The sequence below is a fragment of the Condylura cristata genome, unplaced genomic scaffold (genome assembly GCF_000260355.1).
Source record: "Condylura cristata isolate star-nosed mole 26May11 unplaced genomic scaffold, ConCri1.0 scaffold00035, whole genome shotgun sequence".
NCBI lineage: Eukaryota > Metazoa > Chordata > Mammalia > Eulipotyphla > Talpidae > Condylura > Condylura cristata.
Window position 1 is genome coordinate 248,877 of NW_004567136.1, and position 27,024 is coordinate 275,900.

General features: G+C 49.3%; 1 protein-coding gene across 2 annotated transcripts in view; it reads left to right on the forward strand.

The window, feature by feature from the left end:
- CNIH3 (cornichon family AMPA receptor auxiliary protein 3) overlaps positions 1-26,817 on the forward strand; it is an 86,861-nt gene extending 60,044 nt beyond the window's left edge. For both annotated transcript variants that reach the window (XM_004693038.2, XM_012732780.1), the window contains exons 4-6: positions 14,512-14,624; positions 19,577-19,720; positions 24,029-26,817. In XM_004693038.2, coding sequence (XP_004693095.1) covers positions 14,512-14,624; positions 19,577-19,720; positions 24,029-24,056 — 285 coding nt within the window. In that variant the 3' untranslated portion in view covers positions 24,057-26,817. The remainder of the gene's footprint in view (positions 1-14,511; positions 14,625-19,576; positions 19,721-24,028) is intronic.
- Positions 26,818-27,024: the final 207 nt, after the last annotated feature.

Genomic DNA, 27,024 nt, shown 5'->3' on the forward strand with positions numbered 1-27,024 from the left:
GCAGGCGGGGATTGAACTCATGCGGAAGTGGCTTAAGCTTCTTTGTGCTGTGCTTTAACCCTCTGTGCCACCAGGGAGGGCCCTATCTTTTGACCTTACTGAAATCTACTTCCTTTCAAACCCTCATTAGCTCACCTAGCATTTATTGAATACCTACTATGTGCCAGGAATTGTGGCATCCACAAGAATTGTGAATAAAGATCTGTGAGACTCTGCTTGAGACTCCCTTTCTTTGTGCCTTTTCTGAGACTACTTTATCATCTAGAATACTCTTTTCTGTTGACTAAAGTAATATTTTTCAGTTTTAATGAAAATATTGTTTCTGCCATGCAGCCTTCTCTAACTCACAAAGGAATTGTCTGCTCTATTTTCTTTTAAAAAATTATTAAAGCTCTATTTTAAAAGATTTATTTTATATATTTATGTATACAAGAACTGGGGTACAGGCTGGTGGTGTTGGGGCAGTGAGAAGCCCTACCGGAGACAGAATGGGGAGCAGAGCAAGTGGATCTACTGGAATTCACTGCTGAGGGGAGCAGTGGGGGAGACAGGAGAGGTCTGCCGCGCCATGTGGGTCACCTGCCTGGCTGAGGATTGCACTCATGCTGCAGTGGCTGAAGATAGTTCAGTAGCACTTAGACTCCAACCCCTGCACCACAGGGGAGGTGTGGCCTGCCCTGGTTTCCATGGACTCCCCACGCAGTGATGTCTGTTCTGTATGTTTGGTCCTTTGACCTGGCTGCAGCCCTCCAGAGTCCAGTGCTGCAGCTTCTTCAGCGTTGAGCCACCGGAGTACCTGTGCAGACCCAGAGCATACAAGGCCACCCTTCATTGATGAGTGTTTATAAAATGGAATTTTCTCCAGAGCAGGCACTGTAACAAACCCAGAGGGAGGTGTTTAAAAACATAAATAAGCTCACTATAGTCCTAGGTATGACTAAATATAGCTGTACAGAGACAAATATGTCATGATAAATTAACAACATATTTGTGAGCCACCTACTATCCATTTCAAAATAAAGCAGTATATAAAAATGCTAAATAATATGTCTTCATCTCTTCTTTTTCATCCCTACTATTACCGATTTAGATTCTCATCTCTTTACTTTCCAGAACTCTCATCTCTTTACCTTCCTGGTTTCTCTAAAACCACATGGCAGCTCTTGCCAGTCCATCCATCACAACTCGTCCAGATTATTTCTGCATGTGTGTGTCACTCCATGCTTAGCGGCTGGTGACTGCTCCTCACTGCCTTTCAATGGCGTCCCAGCTCCTTCTTCTAACTTTCAAGACCCTCCCCAGGGTTCTCGTCCAAGCGGCTTAAACCTGGGTCAGCCAGGTAATGCTCACTCCAGTGGGTATGGCATCTTCTGGGGGGCCCAAAGATTTGCTGGAAGTGGCACCCACTGTCAGTGCCGCTGGGCTTAGTTCTCTTCCTCTTACCTCCAGCAGTTGTTTTCAAACCTGTTTGCTCATCAGAGTCAAATGCAAGGCCTTTGAAATACAGATCCCCAGACTCCACCCTCTGAAAAATTCTGAAGTGGAGCTTGGGAATCTGTATTTTTAGAAAACTCTACAAAGAATTCTGAAGTACAACAGTATTGGCAAACAATGACTTTTGAAATCCTACAATCACGTGATAGGATCTCATATTGCCTTCGGGTTATAAGTGTGAATCTGTCTGGTCTCTTCTGGGTTTTACTCTTCCTAAAGGCAGGACTGTGTCTTGACTTAATGCTGCCTTTAAATCACCTGGCAGATATCACTCACAGTAATATGATAAATTATGCACCGATGTTTGTTGAATGTATGCGTGCATGCATGCATGAAAGCCTTATTAAAGGGCTAAGACTTAAAGGTAGAAGGAACTTGAAATGCAGTCTGGAGTTTAGAGGAAATTCAAAGGAAAGAGGAGCTTTTAATTTCAATGTTGTGTGCAAGATGCAGGTGATAATCAAACCTCTGGGGAGGCACTTTGAAATTTGTTTGCATCCAGGGTCAAAATATGCTTCACAGATGGAGTTTTTGCAATTTTGAGAAAAATGCTCTTTATAAGAATTTCCAGTGTGTGTCTTATTATTTGCTTGTTTCACTCTGCTTCTGATGATCAACTAGTTATTTTTAAAATAGAATGTTTCAGCTCTTCCAGGATCTTGTCCCTGGGGTTGCTCTGGCAACCACCTTGAAAACTCTAGAAAGATTTATCCTAACTTTCCAAACTTCTTGGATTTTCTAGTTGCCATACTGCTTTTTCATAGTGGCTTGTTAGCATAAATAATCTTAATTAAGTAACCCAAACTGCCAAAACTCTTCCCCAACACTGCATTCTTAGCATCATTGTTGTTGCTTATCTCTTTCTGCTGGTGTTGAATCTTGGATTTTCAGGGAAACATGATCTTCCTCAGCGTGTTAACTAGACATCTCCCACACACTGCCCAGGAGACATTCCTCTGCAGCCTGATAGTTTAATTAAATCATAATCATTGTACTTCTGGCTTCTAGAATGTGTTCTCTGGTTTTACTGAAAAGTCAAATGGAAAACATTGTGGACCATCCGAGAAATACGGATGGTCTTGATTGTCACGGCTCAGATTTGCACGGTGTCAGGAGTACCATGGACAGGATAGCGCTCGCCTTGCTTCGCACGCGTGTGGTATACACGGGACTTGGCATTTGCTTCTGGAAGCCCCGATGTGCTACTAGAGATCAGGGCTCCAGTAGTGCTGTGTGAGTCACAGAAAGGGCTTTGCAACTTTGGCTAAGTTACTTGGACTTCTCTGAGCTTTAGTTTGCCACTTTGTAAGAATGATCACCCGTCAAAATACATCACATAAACCGACATTATAACAAGTAAGCAGAAAATCGAAGCTATTTTCTACCCAATATGAAGCCCGCCATTTTGGGACTTTGGCCTGATTATTCCTTCTGTTGCAGTGCCATTTTTGATGGGTCTGCAACACATAGCATAAGTGTTACGTATCCTCTAGGCAGTCTCTATAGGGCCTGGGGTCCCTGAAGTTAAAGTAGCCTCCAGCTTGGACATTGGGATGGCATCCATCACCCCTGTATTCCAGTCTAACATTTCCAGAGTTTTGTAAGGCCACCTACTCCTTAAACTCACCGAGAATTGCCTTCCTGAAACAAAGGCACCAGGAAAAATGTGAAAGACAAGAGGGAGTCACCTGTGATGGCACATTTCCCTTGCTTCCTGCCAGGGGATGGACACTTACTTTGGACCCTCTCTTTGTAAGGACTGTGCCAAGCTGCTTGTATTGCACTTTCCAGGCAGAAGGAGCACGTGTTCCGAGGGACTGGCTTGTGCATCCCACTTATTCACTGGGCTGTGCTTGGGACTGCATCGATTCTACCTGGCCAGGGCTCTGGGGCATGTTAAGCCCTGAATGCAGAGGATGAGTGAGCTGGCTGATGAATTGGCTCACAGGGTCGTCTCATTCATCCAGCATTGACTAAGTTATTATTTGACACCTACTCCAGATACCTGACAATGCTGTATCTGATAGCTGCAGGGCTGCAAGAGAAGCCTGGCCAGTCCCCAACTAATAAGTGGATTGTTTGCATTTCAAAACTTTACCTGGACATTGATCATTTGAAATAAAGGCCCAGCTTCCACCAGGCGTTCAGCCTTTAGAGGTTCATGTCACCTTCCGTGGGCGGGGGTACTCGGGACACCATCCTTCCTCCGCATAAGCTTGTGTTTATCTGCGGCGCCTTCTTGAAAACAAACAAAAACACTGAAAGCCCTTATTCCCATGTCCCTCTAGCTACTGCCCTTCACCAGCGTCCTTTTCACAGCCGCGCTTCTCTAGGCAGGAACAGCCTGCGGCGTCTCCTGATCAGGGTCTCACTCTTTGCCGTGATGGCCCCTCCCTCAGGAGTCTGGTTGTCCATTTCTCTGTCTTAAGACACCAGTTCCAGCCTGTTTCCCTCTTTCTTCTCTGGCTACTCTTTCAGAGCCTTCTCCATCTGCTCTGCTTCCTCTACTCATTCCTTGTTGGTGAACCCCAGAACTTAATCTTGACATATGCTCTGAGGTACAGACACACAGGGGGAATGACAGAGTAGAGGGAGCTGGTGTGAGGGAGCAAGGTAGCAATGGTGAATGTGGGGTCAGAGCAAATAGAGCCTCTGAGGTTGTAATAGGGAGTTTGGGGCTTATTCTAGGAGCACTGGGGAGACATTGATCAGAGAAGTGACATGATCCCACCTGCATTTCAGAAAGAGCTCTTTGGCCATGAGTAAAAAAGTAGTTTGGGAGTGGGGCAGAGGAGGAGAGAGCATTTAGGAGAGTCTCCACAAGAGGTGATAGAACCCAGGAGGGTATATATTTTCTGTTTTTGCAGTGGGAGTCCTTTCTCCGTGGCTGCTGCTGGGCTGTGCCCTGACCACTGGTCTTAGCACTGCCTGACCAGTTTCTTTTGATTCCTTTGCCTGCAGTAAGTGCAGCCTCTAGTGCCTTCTGTTGGACAGCTGTCAGCCCCTCCCCCCAGGCCAGGGATGGCATGACAGTGCTTATTGAATTCATCCTGGCACCTCCAGTGCCTGTCACAGCACTTGACACCCAAGGTGGGCTCACAGCATGTTTGTTGAGTGATTAAATGGTGAGTTTGCTGGATATGCCAGGTGCTGTGCTCATAGGACAACTGTATGGAGAGAGACCCACGAAGACTCCCACGGAGGAAGCAATGACACAGACACATACACATGCATGATAGTGACTCAAGAGGGGTAAGGAAATCATTCTTCAGGAGCTGGGAGAGTTTTATTACTGAGGAGTGGTTCCTGTTGATGCACAAAATGATCTGATTTTCCAGAACACATGGCATTTCTGGGGATAGAGTTGAGTGGAGGAAAAGGATTTAAAGAATTTGTAAGCACTGAAATAGATGGAGCAGGGAAAGGGAAGATACTGTGGTTTAATTTTCAAGGGAGTTTAACTGCTGCTTTTTACAGATTATATGGAATATTTGAACCGAAAAGGACTGTAGAGATTATGCAGAATAGATGCTTCTTCTCACAGATTAGCTATTACTTATGTGGTGTTGCTTTGTTCTAGAAGCTATTTTAAGAACACTACACTGATCAACTCATTTGATACTCAAACCATATGGTGAAATAGCTACTATTTTATTCCCATCTTATAGGTGAAGAAACTGATCCCACTCAGTCGCTTGAGTTCTGTTGCTTCCTACCAGGCAGATGTAGAGCCCAAGTCTCTTTTTCCTTAGCAAAGTGCCATTTTCACCAATAGTAGTCCTTGCTGAAAGCAAGAGTCACACTATTATTATTACATGTATATTTTAAATGGTAATTTGCTATCTCAAACTCCCAGCAAAGCTTAGCACTGTCCAGCTCTGACTGACTTAGCCATGTTTTGGGCATACCCACTTGTATACGCTCCCGGTCAGGCCGCCTCCTCCACTGGGCAGTCCGAAGGCTGTCTCACCTGTCACCCTTCATTTGTCACCTGTACTGCATTGGTCACCAAACCACCCACCTACCTCCCTGTGTGTGCAGCAACAGCGCTCAATATGTATGAACTGGGGTGACCATGTCAGTCTGCTTCCCTTTCACAAATGCTGATACTTGTTCTCTTCAGGTTACCTTCTGTTACTTGTTAGAGCAAAATTTCTCCAACCTGCTGAAGGTAACAGGCAATCAACACCACTTAATAGCTGTTAAGTAGGATAATCATCTACCTTTATTATGGAAAGCTGTCCTTGGGAAACTGGTGAAGCTCAAGACTCCCTCAGACTTTGCTCCAGTAAGGTCCAGTCTGGGGTGCAATGATGTAAACTCCCTGCTCTGCAAACAGCAGCTTCCTGTACCCAAAAGATTTGGCAACAGAAGCTCCTGGAAAACATCTCCTTAGGAGGACAGTGGATTAAGAAGGGGTGGCCCTGGGGCTTGCTGACCCTCTCTTCTGGTGACCCACACTCCTCACTCCCCCTCCCCCAAATTCCCCAAGTTTGCTGGGGAACATAAGGAAAGTGAATGCAATATCAGGACGACTTGTCACGCACCATACACAAAAGTTTTAGCCCAGGCTGTGGACAAAATAAAGACAGAGATGACTTATCCTGTCCCTGGCCCTGCACCTGTCACGATGGTCCCCTGGCCCAGTGACATTGCCGTGACTATTCCCTGAAAGTTTCACAGGTTTAAGAAGAGGCCACGAGGAAGGATTTCCTGTCTCTGTCATTTCTATGGAAGATGTAGAAGTGATGTCTTATTAGGACATAAGGAAAAGTGACTCAGCACTTCAATGAAGGAAGCCGCTGAACACCCTTGGGGGTGCCTTCAACCTCCACATCCTGCCTGCTCTCACCGGCTCATTCTCTACAGCTCAAGTCAGAGATGACTCTCCTCCAAGGAGCCCTCCTCTGTTTCCTCACCCCAAATGAATGGTTTCTTCTCTCTTCCGACACTACCTTGCTTGGACCTGCCTTTCTCTGGACTTTGGCTTGACATTTGTTGTGATCTTTTATGTCGCTGTCCTCCTCACAGACAGACTGCTTTGCATTACCTCCCTAGTCATGCCTACAATAAATATTTGCTGAGTGAGTTCATAAGTAGGCCTCTTTAGCATCAGAAGGGTCTGTTAAGCCCTTACCCTCTGCCTTCCACATTCTAGAACATTCCCTTTAGTTCGTGTCTCTCTACTGAAGCCATCTGAACTTTTGCCTAATCACTCTGTATTCTGAGCACGATTCCTACTCCCATCATCTGTGGCTCAGAGAAAAGAAGAAAAGGAGTGGGTAGCTACAAGTGTTAACTTAAGATGTCTCTGAATTGCCAGCAAGTTGTAGGAGAATCTTGTCCCTTTAAAAATATGGCATTATTTGGGAGAGTGCTTTTATTCTCACCTCCTCCCAGAGTGGGCTCTTAGGTAATTCAGTAATTTAACAAGTGTGGAGGAAATTGGCAGAGAGGCTTTTGAAATTCAAGTGTGTCTTGAAGCTGCATGAAAACAATTGATAAAGCCTGAGAGGTGTGAGCAGGGAGGGCCAGACCCAAAAGTTTGATCTGAAAAGGAACCAGTCACTTCTCTGGAGGTGTCCCTTGCGATACCAGGAAGGCCAGAGACAACGGAAAGGAGCTAGTCAGGGAGGGACAGAGATCACTGCTGAGGGCAGGCGGCGGTGGCTGGAGCCACAGGCAGTGGGGATCTGGAGGTGGGAGGGTAAGTGGAGAGCTGACCTCCATGCCCAGAAGATGCCAGGATAACCTGCCAAGATTAGAGGCTGTGGCACAGGCGCTGAGGGAGCAGCTCATCTCCCGGGTTGGCGGATGGAAGAGCTCCCGCTTTCCCGCACGGGCTCCCTTCCTGGGCTCAGCCCATGGGCAGTAGTGAGCGATGCTCTGTGAGGCCAGCATGGCCCAGCCCTGCTGAGGGTTTGCGGGTGCAGACTGGGACCCGGGACTTGGTGAGTTTTAAAATTGTAATTCTAGACTAAGTGATTGGCGTTATGTTGGAATTACTTCCTTATCCATTGAAAATATTGATAGACATCAGTGCAAATTCCAAGAAGTCAAATGATTTAACATACTGGCAACATCAAAGAGACCATGCTATGTTGGCCCAGCCCTAGGCTCTCCAGGTCCTGGGTTATTGAGGGGTTATGCTTAATGGTGCCATTAGATGGTGGGGTATTAGTCCTGGCATGAGGAGATCAAAGGCCTGGAGGGAGCCATGCCCCTGGGGGAGGCAGGCCTGAGACTCTGGGTTCCTCTCCTCCCTCCTAGACTGGCACAGACTTTTGTTTGACTCTGTGTGTGTGTGTGTGTGTGTGTGAGAGAGAGAGAGAGAGAGAGAGAGAGAGAGAGAGAGAGCCAGAGAGTGAGAGAGAGCGAGAGCGAGAGCAAGAGAGAGAGAGAGAGAGAGAGAGAGAGCTCTGATAGAGATATGGAAGGGTTTCCCTCGGGTAATTAAAGAGGAAGTGGCCTCCTTGCAAGAGCCGGGTTAAGACTAAGTTCTGAACAGTGCTTGGGGATGCTTCTTATGTTTTCCCTTTTTAGCAAAACCCTGGTTCCTAAGGTTGTATCCCATCTTTCCCTCCTCGGTGCTTCCTCAGCTTCCCCATGTGAACCAACAGTGATCTGACTGGGTGGTCCTGCGCAGGTTATTCATTTGGGGCTACATGGAGAATAGATCTCCCCAGCAGACATTTAAGAGAAATTTGCCTCTGTCCTGGCCATCCAAGAAGGCCTCCTCTGTTTGGGGGTCATTTCAGCATGGGCCGGGGACGCCAATGAGACATTGTCCTTTTCTTCTTTACACTCACTGGCTCCAGGGCAGAGAATCCTAAGGGGAGTGGATTATTGTTGGAATAGGCAAGGCCTGGGGTTTTCATGACTTGAGGGTCGACCCTTGGTTGCTCTTGATTTAATGCAGGAGGGGGTGACACAGGGGACGGGTTGACGGCCCCAGATTTGGTTCTGCACCACTCCCCTGACTTCCAGGCTAAGAGTCACAAGATACCTTGGCTCATGATGGTTCCCAGGATGCTCCAGTGTCACAGCCGTGGCCTCCTCCTTCGCCACCAGAGCACCGCCTCTCACGGGACATCCTAACCTAGCAGGTCCTGTCGGGCGGTTGTGAATGCCAGCACCTTACAGATGAGGAAAACAAGACTTAGCATGGTTTGCTGCCTTTCTCTATATCACTCAGTGGATCATTATGTAACTGGCCAGAATTTACATAACACTTTGAGATAGTGGGTTAATATTTTTAGCCCAATGTGATCATAGAGGAAGAGCTGGTTGTCTGAATCAACAGGATCCATTCAAAAATGAGGGAGACTCGGGGTCTTCCAGTAGCATTCTAGCCCCCAAGTGGCTCCTGTGGCTCTTAATGTGTTTGCCCCCAGGAAGACTTGTACCAGCTGCTTGGAAATTTCTTTCCCTCTTCCCCCTGCCCCCCAATATTTTGGAGGTCAGAAGCAGATCTGCAGTGCTGGGGCACTTGCCGTAACCTCTCCATCTCCACCATCTTCCCCTCCCCTAGCCTTGGGGAGTCCTGTTTCTCCCAAGGGAGCTTCATTCCTTCCTTTTCCAATCTCCCCTCGTTTGGGGGGGTTGTAAGATCCTCTTCCTCCAGCCCCCACAACAATGAGGTAAGACAGGAGTTGATACATCATTATACTTCCTTAACATATGAAGTTTACCAGTCATCTGTAAGTCATTTGTAGGCTTGAGCAGTCAATGATACATGAATGAATAAAAAGATGCATACATGGAAATAAAATATTTTGAATATAAATAAAATTCTTGAAAAAAAAAAAACCAGGCTGTGGATGTAGGTTTAGAGCTGAGCTGTGTCATATACAGGGCGGAGGAGGTAGCTGGGCTCTTGGAAGGAGGGGCTAAGTGTCCAGCACAGAAAACCTGCTAGAAGATTCTTACAATAGCCTTGGGATGAGATGCGGTGATCCTAATCTGTAGCGGACAGTAGAAATGAAAAAAAGAAAATGGGTGGAAGAGATGGCGAGATGTGGCAAGAGGCCAGTGTGGAAATGCATGAGACGGAGATGTCAGAGATGGTTACTGTTTGCAGAATTTGAAAATGTAGGGGATAAATTTGTGCAGACTGGATGGAGTGTAAATTTCCAACACGGAGTAATTGTGGATTGTCTGGATGGCAATTTGTGCCAGGAAGTGGAAACTGCAGACTAAAACGTAGGAGATAAGAACAGCTGGTCCTCAACAGAGGCAACATCCATTCTCTTAGAAGTGACAGAAGAACTGGGGGTGAAAGCTTTGAGGTCTTCTCTGCTCGTGTGTTATTAGAACTTCACCTTTGGTCTCTGTGTGCATCAGAGCAGGGGCAGAGTGGGGGGAGGGGGGAGGTCGCTATGATCCTATTGTCATATCATCCCACAGGAAACTCCAGTGCCCAGTCCTGTGCGAGGGGAGTAAAGTAGACATTTATCTAGTCTTGGGTTTGAGTCAGGCCTGATTATTATTATTAGTAGTATTTTTTAAAGATTTATTTATTTTTTCATACAGAACTGGGGTAAAGGCCAGAGACATGGAGGGTGAAAGGATTCATCAAAGACAGAGTGGGGAGCAGAACAGGCAGATGGGCAAGGTACACTGCTGAGGGGAGCAGTGGGTGGGTCAGGAGAGGTCTGCCGCGCCATGTGGATCTCCTCCAGGGCAGGCAGGGATCGAACTCGTGCAGAAGTGGCTTAAGCGTCTCAGTGCTGTGCTTTAACCCGCTGCGCCACCAGGGAGGGCCTGATTATTATTATTTTTTAAAAGATTTATTTATTTGTGCATACAGAACTGGGGTACAGGCCAGAGGCTCAGGGGTGGTGAGAGGCTTCACCAGAGACAGAATGGGAAACAGAACAGGCCGATCGACAAGGTACACTGCTGAGGGGAGCAGAGGGCGGGTCAGGAGAGGTCTGCCACGCCATGTGGTCACCTCCAGGACAGGTGGGAATCGAACTCATGCGGAAGTGGTTTCAGCTTCTTAGTGCAGTGCTTTAACCCACTGCGCCACCAGGGAGGGCCAAGTCAGGCCTGATTATTAAAAAAAAATTTATTTATTTTTATGCATGTGAGAACTGGTTACAGGCCAGAGGTGAGGGGGATGAGTGGATTCACCAGAAACAGAGTGGGAAGCAGAACAGACAGATGGACTGAAGTACACTGCTGAGGGGAGCAGCAGGTGGGTCAGAAGAGGTCTGCTGCGCCATGTGGGTCAGCTCCTGGGTTGGGTCTTGAACTCATGCTGCAGTGACTGCAGACAGCTTCACAGCCCACCAGGGAGGGCCCCAGGTCTGATCTTAATACCATTAAAAGGCAGAGCAGTGACTTTCAGCTTTCTGCTCTGGCTCTCACGGTTCCTCTTCCTGAATGCTGGCCTTTGGCGTGCGTGTGTGATAAGGTTTTACTCATCCTTTCCAAATACCCTTGATTCCACCTTGATCATAAAACCTGTGAGCCCTCCTGGTTGGAATGTGTTATAGGCTTTCAACAACCCACAGTATCTGTATTGAGGCCACTTATTTGGTATTTATCACAATACAGATTGCAGGACTTGGGAACTCAATAGGCCCTGGACTGAGTGTCGGAGCTCCCTTGTGCTGTGTGAAGGAATGAGATGGGTACATTCAACAGTTTCTCTTACGATTTTCACAAGAGCTTTCCAGTGCTGCAGATCACTCGGGGTCGGTCAATGCTTCCATGTGTTTCTGTAGAATGCCTGGTAGATTGGAGGTGGTGTTTACGTGACCACTAGACGAGCTCAGAGTGAATGAGTAAGCCTGATGCCTGTCTGGTGGTCCCTGGGCCTGTCTCTGAGCACAGGCAGCTTGTAAAGGAAGGGCTGGCTGGCTGGTCAGGAAGGACAATGGACACCACTTTGCTTTTGCCACTGATTACTCTTCTGGTCCAGACCAGGCAGGTTAAAGTGTGCTGTAAAGCCACCCCCAAATCTCACTAGCCTAAAATCATATGTTTCTTTCTTGCTCATGGTTTTTGTTCATCATCTGTAGCGAAGGGCTCCTGTCCTCACTTACGGCTTTAGGAAGGTGGCGTGCCCACCACCCTAAAGACTTTTTGCTATGTCAGAGGGGGAAGATGGAGACTCTGGAGTCCTTTACGATGGTTATGCAGTGATTCAGCCTTCTCTCCACATCATTTCTTGTCTCCCCTGTCAGCCCTTCTCAATGACTGGGAGCTAAGAAATGTGGCCTTGCAACCACCCCTGGTGGCACAGTGGGTTAAAAGCACAGCACTGCAAGCTAGCAGCAGCCACGGTAGTGCGAGTTCAATCCCCGCCCCGGAGGTGACCCACATGGCTCAGCAGACCTCTCCTGACCCACCTGCTGTTCCCCTCAGCAGTGTGCTTTGTCAATCTGTCTGTTCTGCTCCCCACTCTGTCTCTGATGAAGCCTCTCACCGCCCCTGCACCTGCACTTCTGCCCCAGTTCTGTATGCAAAATAAATAAAAATAAATAAATAAATAAACAAAAGAAATGCGGTGTTACTGGGTCCCCAAATGGATGCTGGAAGAGTGTACAGGTTGGCAATAAAGACCCCTGGCAAGCTTGTGCAGACGGCCTGGCCCATCTGCATCCGGCTAGGAGTAGGTTCTCTGTATCTTCCGTGTGGAACCACGATAGTCTGGGGAACCAGGAGAAAGCTAAGGGCGTGTGCAAGTGCATCTTTGCTCCCTGGACCCGCTGGCTGGGGGCTTCTCTCCGACTTCTGAGGATCCCGCTCAGTCACAATACAAGGCAATTAGGAGAAGCCACCCAGAAACGCAAGACAAATCCTTCAGCTTCTTTTCCACCCACCCAAAAGACTGGGGACCTCCGGAACCAGCTGGCACCATGGAAGTTTTCCTCAACATGGTGACAGTGACGAATCCTCCCTGCTCGGAAGGTTGCAGCTTGCATTATCAGTCAAGTCCAAAGAGGGAGGAAGCAGTGGTGATTAATGGGGGGACCTGGAATTCAGACCAATCAGTCAGAGGTTTGTCACTGGAGTTGGGGGTGGGGATGGTGCAATTAGGGATGATTCAGATCTTCGGTGGCTGTCTCTGAGCATGTTAATGACCTCAACTCCACAGGCCGGGACTAGTGATTTAAGCATGTAGAGACGTACATGGCAGAAGTCACAGCCACTACTCTTAAGCCGGGCCTGCCTGCCAGCGCTGAGCATGCACTTTCTGTCTAAATGAGAGGAGGCAGGGAGGCACAGATGGGGTCCTCAGGGGTATCTCAGTCCTGGAGGTGACACCGTGGGATATAGCCCCTCCCCTGAGTGGGTAGAGTTGCTCAGGGACAGACTGCTGGGTCTGCTCACTATGGCTGTCTCTGGAGTAACAGCTCCTCTCCTCATTCTCTGTTGTTGATTCCAAGGTGTGGGCCAGTGAAATTCACTCTCCATCAGACTTGAGAATAAACAAGACCTGTGGTTCCAACATGCATTTCTTACCCGTGCACCTCAGCATGCACTGATTTTTAGTGCATGTCTCTCTCTGGATCTGTCATCTGGGGCAGTTAGTACATCTGACTGAAGCGAGAGACGAAGGAGACCATGTCATCTTCTCTACCGAAAGGGACATTGTGAGGCAGTTGGTTTCACACCCAGACAAGACATGATAGTGAACACTCTCCTAAGCAAGGCTGTTTACAACAGAAATCAGAGTTGAAACAGAAAATCAAAGGAAAAAGTCGGTCCCTAGGTAAGCAATAAGGAAAATCAGAGATGCAAATGCACCATCTTTCTCAGGCACAGAGTGTGTGTGTGTAGTATGGTGTCAGCCACAGTACAAGCAAATGCACTTGATCAGTGCATTTTATTTTTCAAATCTTTACTAAGTGCCAGGCACGGCGCAAAGCACTTTGCAGGTGGAGATGGATGGAGATGAGAGCTTCGTGAGCAGCTTAGAGAGCTGCAGAGCTGATCTGTGTGGGGGGGGACAGGGGAGGAGAGTGACTGTTGTGGATGGGTGGTGGCAAGCGCCCCAGGAGGGCTGGGAAGCACTATGTGGGGGAGTGCGGTGAGGCGGGACCAGGGGAGCTGCTGGCGAGCAGAGGCCTTTGAGATAGCCCTTGAATGATCCTCGAAAGGTGAGCTCGGAGGCCTGCAGCGTCTGTTGTGGTCCCGACTGTCTACAGACACCATACAGACACACACACTCCGTGCCTGAGAAAGATGGTGCATTTGCATCTCTGATTTTCCTTATTGCTTACCTAGGGACCGACTTTTTCCTTTGATTTTCTGTTACAACTCTGATTTCTGTTGTAAACAGCCTTGCTTAGGAGGGTATTCACTATCATGTCAATCTTTTCTTTAACCTTTTACATCTGTGCGGGTCAGTGGGGGCATGAGAGTTTATTCTGCCCATTACTCCATGTCCACCTGACCCTTCTTGGCGCGGGTGGGTTTCCTTCCTCTTCCTCCGGAGGCTACACTTTCCTCTTTCATCGATAGTGCGTGTTCTTTCTCCCGGGCTTCTCTGGAGTTGCCCATCATCAAGCAAAATGCAGGTTTCAGTTATTTTTCTCAATTCCTCCCTATTTGAATGAAACACCTGTATTCACTTTAGATTTATGATCTTCTAGGAAGATACACCAGGACTAGAAAAACAAGACCAAGGCAGTTAAGAATCACTAGAAACCCTATTACTTTTTCTCCTAGTGGGTCCTGCCTCAGTTAAGACCTCATGGAGGCTGGACCCTCTTGTCTTCCTGGTGTCATCCATGGTGACCCCAAGAAGCAAGTGCAGCATTTTATTAAGTGGGGTGCTGATGCTGAGGCCTCTGTCCATTTGGTGTGGGTATAAAGCATGGCTCTGGACTATAACACAGAGAACTTACTAGAGAACATGGAAGACAGTCGTGGGACCATGAATTTGCTGTGGCAGCATGTCATTAATGGTCAGAGTTTGTGTGCAGCAGAAGTCAGCTGTTGCCAAGGCAGGAGTGACTGCTCCTTCCACTAACACAGGTCTTGTCTCTGCTCCTTCTTCAGCTGGTGCTGCCAGAATACTCCATCCACAGTCTCTTCTGCATCATGTTCCTGTGTGCACAGGAGTGGCTCACCCTGGGGCTGAATGTCCCATTACTTTTCTATCACTTCTGGAGGTAAGTCCACCTGGCTCTGGTCTGTCCCTCCTCTCTTCTGCCTGGCTGCTGGCCCTCCATAGACCATGGCCCCAAATGAATCAGCCACCTTATTGTCTTCCCTTACTTTTGGGGGCCCTCTCCAGAGCCTTCTTCCCAAGCTACTCTCAGTGTGGCCTACCTGGGAAGGCTCCTCTCACCCACTCCATCCACTCCATTAACCTTGACCTAAACTCCTTTTTTTTTTTTTTTTTAAGATTTATTTATACATACAGAACTGGGGTACAGGCAAGAGGTGCAGGGGTGGTGAGAGGCTTCACTAGAGACAGAGTGGGGAGCAGAGTGGAGGCAGATCAATGAAGTACACTGCTGAGGGGAGCAGCGGGCAAGACAGGAGAGGTCTGCGGTGCCATGTGGGTCACCTCCAAGGCTGGGGATCGAATTCACATTGAAGTGGCTGTGGCTCACTTGCAGTGCTACAGTTTAACCCTTTCACTACTAGGCAGGCACAGCCTAAACTCTTGAAGGTCAGTATTAAAAGCAGCCACAACACTCTTCACAATAGCCCCCAAATGGAAACTTCCCAGATGTTCCTCAAAAGATGCGTGAATAAACAAGATGTGGTCTATCCTTATAACAGAGTATTTGGCAACCAAAGCGCTGATGTACTGGTGTATACTATAACATGTATCCACCTCAAAATACATTATGAGTGTCAGAAGCCAGTCTCAACAGGCCATTTCTATAAAATGTCCACAGTAGACAGATCTACAGACAGAGAGGAGATTGGTGGTTGCCCAGGCCTGGAAAGGAGAGACCTCCTGTGGATAGAGGATTTTCTTTTTAGGGCAATGAAAATGTGAGGAAATTAGAAGCTGGAAATAGCAGTGCAACTCTACCCATGCAGGGAAACCCACTGAACTGTATGCTTTGAAAGGGTAAATTTTATGGTGCATGAATTATATTTCCATAGAATAAATATACCTACCAGAGGGGCTAGATTTTTCTGGGATAGTTCTGATTTTAAATATTAACTCCCTGTTAAGGCCACGTATCAGTTTCTATGATTTGGGATTTTGTAAAATATTGTCACTATGTATATAGGAGGCGGGGAGGGATCAGAAGAGTGCAGTTGTGCAATTAACTACTCTTCACCCCTTACTCCCAGAATTTTGGCCCCTTAAAACATTTCATCATTTTCTCTTATTATAAAATATAACCTATATTTAATTATGTCTGGACTATTAATTCCTTCATGTAGAATTAAACCTATGAACACATGCTGATGCCAGGAATGAGATTCCAACATGAATGTAACATAGAGCCTTTCCTCGAGGAATATACACTTTAGTGGCCGAGGGAAGTCTGTTAGTAGATACTTGGGGAATGTGTGTTGGCGTGTATAGAAAAAGGCACTTAACTGGACTGGGAGATCACGTGTGTGTCGGAGACCAGCTCCACTTTTGAGGTGTCTGGAGGCAACACAGGCAGGACCCTAAGATGGGAAGGCGTCGGCCTGCGGAGATTCCAAGAGGGGGAGAGGAGTGGGAGTGAGGAAGACACGGGAGTCCAGTCGGAGTTGGGTGCAAATCTTCCTGCTCTGCCTTTAGCAGAGGTTTATTTTATACATTTCCAGCAGGCAGGGGGATGACATTAGCATACGAAAGGGGTTAAGATCACAATCACCTTTTTTCTAAGAAAATGGTCTGGGGTCTCAGGAAGAGGAAATTTCTTGCTAATCAAGAAACTTGCTAAAAGGTTTCAAGTAAGTTTTTCTACTTTGAAGAAGCTTGCTAAAAGGTTTTAAGTAAGTTTCCTTGAGGTCTAGGCATAAGTTGCTCTGAATAGGAGATGTAGGTAAATTTGCTTATCTAAAGACTAGATAGTAGAATCCTGAAAGACTAGCCAGAAAGACTTTTGTGGATTGCTTTGAAGTGTAGCAGGTAAAAAACTTGACTAGCTCTAAAACAGGCAACCTGGATGAATTTCCATATCTAAAGCCAGACAGTAGGAGGTTTAAGTAATTCTGTAGAAGGAGGCAAGGTGAGATAGCAGAGTAAGATTTGGGTTTTCCTCGGTCCAGCAGTGAGAGACTTTGCAGAAACAGCCCTTTTGTTTTTATTGATCAGCCAGTTGTTAAGTCACTTTTGACTTCAGAGGAATTTCTCACCCTGGTGCAGTGCTTGCTTGTCAGGGCAGGCAGGCCTTATGCAGTTGAGGCAATCCACTTGTAGGCTGAAAGTTGCTCAGAATATTTTGATATTACGATTATACAAAAAAGGGAGGTCATAACATAAGTTAGCATGGAAAGTCTGATCTTTCAGAGCTTTTCCCGAGCTACCCGGAATCTGTCAGACGATAGCTGTCGCATAGCTTGTGTCACGTGTGAACATCTAGAAAAGCACATTTCAGGTTGAAGGACTAGTGTATGCTTAGGGCCGGCGGTAAGAGGACAGCAGCTGGAGAGAAAGAGTGTGGTTGGATGAAGGATTCTTGGAGGGACGTGACTAGTCATTGGCAGACAGACAGCTGGGCCAAAGTTGGAGTTAGTTTGCTCTGTGGGGAGCGGGCAGTCTCAGAAGCTAACCTGAACTGACTTTTAGGAACACAACTCTGACATCAATCCAAGGGATGGATTCAAGGTGACAGTTATGAGGGAGAATCTGTCCAGGAGGTGATGGTGAAATTTCAGGTGAAGAGATGATGGGGTTTGAACTAGGTGGTGGAAGTTGACTGGAGAGGGGAGAGGAGCCATGGAGGCAACTGGACAGACCTTGGCCACTGGGGAACCCGATTGAGAGACTGGGAGGGTGATGGTGCCATTGACCAAAACCAGGAGGACAGAAGAAATCGCAGGTTTGGGCATGAGGAAAATGACCCAAATACATAGGAGAGTCCTGCTTTATGACAGGTAACCCACAGAAATGCAAACTCCAGCAGAGAAGTCAAATAGAGGCGGGGGTGTGGAAATGTGTTGTGTACCCGCTGAAGGGCTTTCCACACTTTCCTCATCCAGGACCCACAACTGGGTGTTGTAGTTGTTTTGGTCTGTTTTGCACACAGGGACACAGCATCTCACAGAGCTCTGGTCACTGCCCAGGGTTGTCAGCCAGGACACGGCAGGGCCAGCGTCCACGCTCACCTCTGGTGGGTGCAGGCCATGTCCTTGCACGCCGGCACTGGCACCAGGGCACTGCCCCAGGGCTGCTCCTTCCTGCTGTATCCCCCTGTCCTCCCAAGAGTGCACTGCCAGTCCGGGGGGCTTACATTTGAGCAATTTGCGAAGTTATGTCTTTTGCTCATCCCAAGAGGAGGGAGGGAGAGCAATCCAATGTCCTTCACTTGGAATGTTTGGCCTGTACGAGAAGAGTCTCTGCAATCTTTTTGGTGGTGGTGAAGATGTTGTATTATTGCTTTTGAAGCCCTGACAGTTTGCAACTGCTCAGAAAGTGAAGAAATGGGGAGGTGTCCTGTAAAAATCAGAGTTCTCCCACTCCCTCTCTCTTCCTGCTCTCTTCCAGTCCCGCCACCTTCCTCCTGCCATCAGGCCCCTCTCTGCTCTGTTTGCTCAAACAAAAGAGGAACTGCCTGCCTTTGTCAGTGCCTGTTTTTTTGCACGTTTTTGCCCCCTTCACTTCACACATCACACAGCAGTCCCGTGACTGGGCAGTTTCATCCCCACTTAGATGAGAGGGTGGAGGCTGAGAGAGGTTAGCAACTGATCCAGGAAGGCTGGTCTGTGGCCAGTGAGTGGCAGTCCCCTGGCCTTCCTGCTCCTCATAATGAGGTCATCTGGGAGCAAGGCCACAGCTGAAGCAAACAGGGTTTGAAATCTGCTCTTGGGAAGAGGAGAGGTGAGGGGCCTGGAGGCTGCAAGTTGGCAGATGTCACTGACTCTGGCCTCCTCAGTGTAGATGACAGAAAATGTCAGGGCAAACCTCTCAGGGGGATGGAAGAAGAAACCAGAGTCTCTGTAAGTTGCTGTGTTACAGGAATGTTCTTCAGAGCCAGTGTGACTGATCTCTTGGCCAGAGTCCACTCTCCTGGTCCTTGTTGATGATCAAGAACCGCAGCCTGCCCCCGAGGCTTGTAGGAGCCATCCTTGGCACCCATGGCCTCCTAATCCTTCACCATTGGGCAAAAAAAAAGCAGCCTACGAGCCATTTCAGCTGCTTTTCGTCCTCAGCCTCACACGAGTATGTGACCAAGGCCCCAGGGGGCATACCCATCGAGGCCAGAGGACAGGTCCTTGCTCCACCAGCTCACAGGCTGAGGCGCCTGGGATTCAGCCTCCTGCGTTGTCTCACCAAGCTGGAAAGCTCCTGTCTTTTGAACATGCTGGCTCCCCTCGAGCTGATGTGATATTTTGAAGCGACAAAGCTTGCTTTGGCCCTTCTCCTCCCTCTGCACTTTTGCCCACTGTTTTAGGGGCTGCTCTCTCCCCCATATGACTAGTGCTCATTTTGCTGTTCTCGATTTTTCTATCAAGATGAAAAGTACCTGTAAATGATCCCATTCTTAAGTGGGAATATGATGACCCTCTCAAGCATATTCAGGATTTCAAGTGAGGGTCTGAGTAGAGGTCAGTGTTTACTGACCTCTGCTCACGACCAGGTCAGGACCATGGGAGAATGCCGTTTGGGCAGTGGGGTTGCACTGGGCTGTCTGCACATCCCCATTAATACACACCGTCTCGGCCTTTCTGCCCTGTGGAGAAGCGGGGTGCCTCCTGGTACCTCTCAGGTAACACCGGGTGCTGTTGCATGTGGGTGAAATCACCACGAAGCCCCTGGGCCTGAGTACCCGCGGGGTCACCACCTGCTGGAAGGTTGCTTGAGTCTCTTCTTAGCAGTGTTTGGGCTGTGTCAGGAGGAGGCAGACAGCAGCTTCCAGTGCTTCCCCAAGGGAAGTCCTGCCTCTGATGGCCCTTCCGAGACTCGGAGGCAATGACGCCGTGTCCTCTTTCCCTACAGGTATTTCCACTGCCCGGCAGATAGTTCTGAACTAGCATACGACCCGCCTGTGGTCATGAATGCAGACACCCTGAGTTACTGTCAGAAGGAGGCCTGGTGTAAGCTGGCCTTTTATCTCCTCTCCTTCTTCTACTACCTTTACTGGTGAGTTCTGCCCCTCTGCGGTGTGTTTGACTCCTGCAGCAAAGAGAGGGAGTGAGGCCGGCCTCCTGGGCTTCGGCAGGTGGGCTACAAGTTCTACGCTCAGCTGAGTGGTTTCAGAGCAAGGGCTTCTGTGTGAAAGAACTCGGGGAGCAGTAGGCTGAGCTGGAGGCTTTGCTGACGGCATGTCCTGCCACATCTCGCGGGAGATGTTGGCATTGGGAGGGAGATGTTGGCTGTGACTCCTGCTCCCTGCCTCGGGGACGCTGAGGCGCGGCTGGTCAGCAGCCGCAGCTGCACAGCCTTGTGCTTCTTGTCTCCAGACTGTGTGTTGGCATCTTGGGCACCAGAACAAAGACCCCAGCAGTTGTCACGTTTCATCAAGGTGATGTTGGGTCATTAAATGCTGACACTTACAATTCCCCCAATATTACATAACAGCGTTGCAATTAAGAAAAGCACGCTGACATGGCAGTTGTTTCAGGAATCTCCCCTCTTCTCACCTTTTTACTCAAAACATCCCAGTAAGCAGATGGCTATAAAAAGCTTGTCTTATGGTTTGATGCCCCGGAGAGTGCCTTTTCTGAAAATCCCTCCGCCTTCTCCCTGCCCCTCTGTGGACTCTTCTCTGGGGGGCTCGCTGGTCACCTTGCTTTACTGTCACTACCTGTAAGTATCCTGGCGCTGCCTCTGAAGTGGCTCAGTTCACTGTGGCCAGGGGAGGAAAGGAAGTCGGGATGGTCAGGCCTCAAGGCCACGGGGTTCACTCAGGTCCGGCTCAGAGCAGCTACATCTAAATTGTGCGAGACTCTGGCAAAGCTCTTCACATGTGTTGCTGCGTCATGAGCTAAGTGCTGTCACTGTCCACATGCTCACAACAAGGAGATGAATCTGCGAGGTCAGTTTTCCTGTGGCCATGGTCAATACTGTCACAACTCTGAGTCCATTCTCATTCATCCCAAAGGCTGCTGCTGTCTCTCGGACAGTGCTGAAAAAATCTACCAGAATGTGGTCTTGGGGTGTCCTGCACCCGACTTAGGGGCTGAAGAACATTCCTTCGGAATGCAGGTTCCTGGGCTTCGAGCTACTGGTTGAGAACTCTGGGCCAGGCGTCACGCCACATGGGGAGACCCGCCACTCTGGAGGTGCCGCTTGGAGCAGCCTCCTCTCCCCTCTCTCCCAGACATCCTGTGTCTGGAAGTCACTCAGGTCCTGTAGGTAGGGCTTCCTGTGGAGTAACTCTGGGGGCTCAGTTAGCCTGGTTGACTCTTCTTGGCATCAAGTGTTGATCCAGGCTCAGAGTGACCTGTTTCTTTCTCCTCCTCAGTGGGGTGTCCTGGGACATTATCTGCTCATAGGGAGTCTGAGGGTCCTTGAAGCCTCTCTGGAGAGTCCCAAGCTGCCCAAAAGCTTCACTCAAGCCTCTCTCCAAGTTGAACTCTCTAGCAACTAGGGCAGTTCTTTATCGGTCCTATTGGGACACCAGTAACGGGAGGGTCAGGTCCTCGCAGCCTGGACAGCGTAAACCTTAGGCTAACGCAGAGTTGGGTTTCTCCACGGGAGCCGTGCAATCTCTTCCTGCAGACAGGCCCTGCTGCAGTCACGGACCCAGTGGCCTGTCCCACTGGTGCGCTGCCTTCCCACCGTGAGCAGAAGCTAGCTCTTGCTCCTTTAGTCCGGGGTCCACCTTCATCCAGATGGAGACTGAGGCAGGTTAGGCTCTCTCCTTTCAGTGTTGCTGTAGTAACTGCTGGGGCCCAAGGCATGTGGGCAAGAAGGCGTGTGAATTCACAGACAGGAAGCAGAGCAGCTCTGGGGGGCTGTGGGGGTGGGAAGGCCTGCGTGGGGGCTGCGTTGGCAGCTCCTGCCAGTCGTTAGGTGCGTGTGATCGTTCTGGAAACGATTGTGTTCCAGACATGCTGTTGGACTGTCTGTCCCCAAGTCCTTCAGTTCAGCCTGGCACTGCCTTCATGGCACATTCGCTCATTGCCTTGTTTCCAAAACAGAATTGGAGGCAGCCGCTCCTCTGCCTCTCGGCAGCAGCCAGGGTTCTTTGTTGGACCTGACCTGTAGGCGCCCTCCGGGCTCTGCAAACGCTGCCTCTGCCCACCGCGGGGGGCCCTGGTCTCCTGGACCCAGAGCTGGTAGAGCACGCAGGACCGCCAGCCCCCGCCATTCTCAGAGGGCGGGAGGAGACACGTGTCTGAGAGCTGCCCGGAGCCGAGCCCAGTGACAGACTCAGGAGACAGAGCCGGCACCCCGTAGTGGGGAGGGCACTGCACAGCTTGAGGTTCCTAGGACCTTGGCGAGGCGAGGAAATGTGGCCATGGCCCTAGCTAATAGCGGTTTACCCGCCGCCAGAACAGGGGCTCTCCTCACCGTTGTACTAACCACTGTGCCAACTGCCCCTTCTCAGAGTGTCTTGTGGGACAGGAGACATTTGGAGGTTTTGTGGGATGGGAGAGAGCTAACACTGGCACTAACACTAACACTGGCACTAGCACTAACACTAACATTGGCACTAACACTGGCACTAACACTAACACTGGCACTAGCACTAACACTAACATTGGCACTAACACTGGCACTAACACTGGCATTAGTACTGGCACTAACATTGGCACTAGCACTGGCACTAACACTAACACTGACACTAGCACTAGCACTGGCACTAACACTGGCACTAACATTGGCACTAGCACTGGCACTATCACCGGCACTAAGACTGGCACAAACACTGGTGCTAGCACGGCACTAACACTAAGACTGGCATTAGCACTAACAATGGCACTGAGACTGGCACTAACACTGGCACTCACACCAACACCAACACTAACACTAAGATTGGCACTATGACTGGTTCTTACACTGGCACTAACACAAACCAGCACTGGCACAAACACTAACACTCTCTCACTGGTGAGTCCAGTGTGAACTCCATCTCCTCAAGATAAAGATCTTCTAAGTGAACACTGCTGGGAGGATGCCGTCACCCACGTGAAATCTCACCACCCCCCTGCCCTCTCTTCCAGTCACGCTCATCTTTCCTCGTGGTTATTTCTCTTGTTCTATGATGACGTCGTCGATGGTTTACTCGAGGGCAGGAGCCTCACCTGTGTCTGCAGTGCCCTGGCCAGGGCCGACCCTACTGTAGGTGCTCACTAACCCTTGTCACAGCACGACTGCACAGCCCTCCAGGCAGGGACAGGTCTGGGCACTCACCATTGTTTCCCAGAACCCACCAGAGTGCCTGGCAGGAGGCCTTCAATGAACACTGAGCACGTGGGTGACTGAAAGGGAGGCCTCAAAGGCCTTGCCCTGAAGCTCGGTTTTGTCACAGAGAGAGCGCTGGTGCGGGCATCAGGCTCTGGCTCCTTACCCTGCCCTCACTAGCTGTACAACCTTGAGTATCCCACTTCTCACTGACCCTCATCCAGTAAGACCCTTCTAGCTCCAGTCCTGACCAGTGGTGTTCTCGGGACATGACGTATGTCAGGTTCTTGCAGATAGCTACTGAGAAGAGCTCATTGGGGCTTTGCAGCTCGGTAGAGTTTGAAGTAAAACACCACTTTCTTTCTTCTGGTTTTGTTTATTGGACTATCCTTTCTGTCTTTAAAATGTGAGAAGGTGGTTGTTTCTCTCTCTGCCAAATAGACAGATGTCCCCAGCCTTGCAGAATTAGGCTGCAGCCCCTTTTAAGAACACAGGGGTGGGTGCATCATCCCCCTCCTCGATTATATTATGGAACCACCTGAAGACACTGTTCATGATGCATCTTTAATACTTGGATTTTGTTTCAACCAGGACGACCAGGGAATTAGTCAACTAAGAGTGACTGTAGCATGAGTGTCCAGCGGCCTGTGCCCACAGGTCAGTCCTCGCAAGAGTGAGGATCATGGTTCCCCCAGTAGCTCATGGTATAAGCTGGGAGGTCCTGCACAGAGCCGGCACAGAGGCACGTGGCCGCTGGTGGGATAGAGAATCAGCGGCACCCCCACGCTCGGGGACCTGCCCTGCCTTGCAGGGAAGAGGGATAACCGCCATAATAATCATTCCGGTGAGGATAATAGGTACTTAGAACAATCACATCTTTTACCCAAAGCATGCAATATGCTCTTTTAGCAAATATTTGGTACTGAGTGTGGAAAGCATTTGGGGGTGTAACAGGAAGTCACCTCTAATGACAGGCCTAAGAAAGCAACCGAGGGGCCTGGTTTTGGGAAGATCCTCCCCCCCCCCCTTTTTTGAAAGCCAGCCTGGGCCCTTTGCTGGCTCCCACTCATGCCTTTGCTTCTCCTTTTTTTCTCTCAGCATGATCTACACCTTAGTGAGCTCTTAACTCGGGGGCCACACGCGCCACAGAGACTAAGCGGGAGAGGCGGAGGCTGAGAGATCCACTTCTGCTGGTGGTTGGAGGACAGACCCGAGGGGGAGGAGTGCAAGAGAGCCATGGACACTTGCAACCGGGGACTGGAGCCACGCGTCAGCCACGGCCCAAGCTGCCCGTGCACATACGTTGCTGTCTGTGTATCACAGTCTTTGACATCCACACCCCACACTCAGGCAGTAGCAGGGTGCTGGGGACATGCAGCTGAAACACTGAACCTCTCCGGAACCAGAATTCCTCATCGAACAGGTCCCTGCAGCAAGTGCACACTGGGCTCCTGGACCACAGGTGGAGGCTGGAAGGTTCTAAGAAACAAAATGACTCAACGTCAGGGCTGAATCATTGAAGACCGCAAGGCTGTGGTGGGCTATCCGAGACTCTTGTGTTCCTTCCAGGCCATCGCCATGCCCTTCACCTGAGTGGGAGGGGACCGGAAGGTGTGCAGATGGCCTGTCGCTGTCACCAGCCCTGAGCCCACACGGGAGTCGTTTTTCATGCCCTGCTCTGTGAGAGCCTGGCTGAGTGACATCACGGATGAGGGTTGGCACCATATGTTGGTAATGGGTTGTGTGGAGGGCTAACTGGAGAGAGGGGCGTCCTAGTGAAAAAAGACTTACAAGAATGCTTCAGCACATTCAGAGTGTTAGTTTTCACCACCACAAACTGTGTTCTTCCATTGCCACCCAAAGCCACCACAGAGTTAGTGACTGCAAATCACCTGGTCAGCACTGGGCAAAGCCACCTTCTTTAAGGGTCCATGGCTGGAAATGCCAGCATGAGCGCCTTGGGTGGTGGCATCTGGCAGCCAAGGAGCGAGATAACTGAACTACAACCAGTTCATTTCACGACGCGGCCTCCTTCACTTGTTTTCCATGCAAGGACAGTTGATTTCGAACTTTCCATTCGGTCTTCTTTTTGAGTAGGAGTTGTGCTAGGAGGTGGTAAATAATGACAAGGGCGAGGTTTTTATGATGGTTCGATTGGCCACATTGATTTTGACCTTTTTCTTTCAACATCCCTTTTTTTTGTGTTTGACACGCACAGGCTATTTATACATGTACCTAGTTCCCATCTGAAACCTGTGATTCAGGTTTATGAATGGTGTTTGTGTAACGCGTTGTGGGCTATGTTTAAAATGCAGCAACAACTTGGGTGTCTCGCCTACCTGGCTGTCTCATTTAAACTCCATTACAGGCTCCATTTGTCTCCGTATGGTTGGTGAGTAGGTAGAAATAGCCAGTTTTCAAAAAGGCATTTTGTTTCTAAAAATTCTACAGGAAACAAGATGCAGATTTCTGTTCTGAGGCTGAAGGTATAAAACTGGAAAACTTGAGAGGACAAGGGAAGCAGCTGGGGGAGCTGCGGGGGAGCAGATGGGATGCCCAAAGACCCCTGTGGCCAGCACCCTTACCTTGGCAGGGTAGCTGTGTCTAGGGGGCCAGAGTACCCTGAGGGCTGGCCGACTCACCTCCGGACTCCAGTCTCTTCATCCAGAGAAATGGCCCAGGGCTCCAGGCCGCAGACCTCAGTCTCACCCACAAGTGTCACAATAACATAAATGGGGGAGGGGGGAGAGGGTCCATCTTTGCTTCTTATGTAGGAGCTATTTTATTTTTATACTTTGCTTCTTTTAAAAAAGATTTATGGTGACTTAGAGCAGCAAACACAGGCACACAAAGGCTGTTAAAACTAAAATAGCAAATTCAGGGCGATAAAGGAGGAGGTCACAGTGATCAGCACCACCCTGAGGGGCTCAGTTTACTGTGACTTAGCGGGGTGTGATAACCAAACCCACTTTCCTCGTGCTTTATTACCCTGCAGACTTGCGCGCTGGCCTCCTCACAGTCCTATGGCGGTGATACTATGCCTCCACTTTCTAAAAGCTGGCTCAGAGAGGGTAACTGACTTAGCTCCACAGACCCAGACCCCCTGCAAACCCGTGTGGCCAGGCTTAACCCCATCTTCTTTCCACCACATCTGGGAGCTGATGAGCTGTTTCAGGGTCATGGCAAGCCTGGCTTAGCATTGAATTTTTGGAAAAAAGACTACTTTTAAAGAAAGTGCTCTAGAGGACATGCCTGACTTTCTTTTCCTTCTGTGTCAGCCCCAGCCTTCCTTTCTTCAGGGAGGGTCTTCTCTGAGGCAATTTGCAGGTACTTCTTGGGCACTTTTTAGGTTGATGGAAGAGAAACCTCCAAATATTTCCCTTTTACAAGTTGTGACTGGGAAATACTTGCAGTGGTTACCTGGCCCATGGTATGCTGTGTCGTGGCCTGATCTCCCACAATCTCACATTGACTCCCCAAAGCAGGCTGGTTATTCTTGCCCCATCTTACAGATGCAACTCAGGGGAGGCAAGTCTTCCCTGCATGAGCTAAGCAGACCAGGGCGCAACACTGCGAAACACTGTGGTGAGCGGAGAAGTAATAGCAGGTACTCTGTGGTGTTGGACTCTGATCTTCATGACAGTGCCAGGAAGCCCACGCTATCTGTTCCCAGAGAAAGAAACTCCCAAAAGACAAGTCTCTGGCAGCAGGCCACAGCTGGTAAGCTGTGTATGTAGCCATGGTTGGGATTTAAACTCAGGCCTGCCTCTGCTCACAATTTTTCCTGCTTGACCATCTTTGTCTTATTCTTTATTGCATAAAATGGTGAAGCGGGGGGGCCCTTCCTGGTGGTGCAGTGGGCTGAAGCTCAGTGCTGTGAAGCTGGGGCAGCCACTACAGCTTGAGTTCGATCCCCAGCCAGGGAGGTGACCCACCTAGCGTGGCAGACCTCTCCTCGCCCGCCTGCTGCTCCCCTCAGGAGGGTGTTTCAGTGCATCTGCCTGTTCTGCTCCCCACTCTGTCTCTGGTGAATCCTCTCATCCCACACACACCTCTGATCAGTACCCCAGTTCTGTATGCATAAATAAATCTTT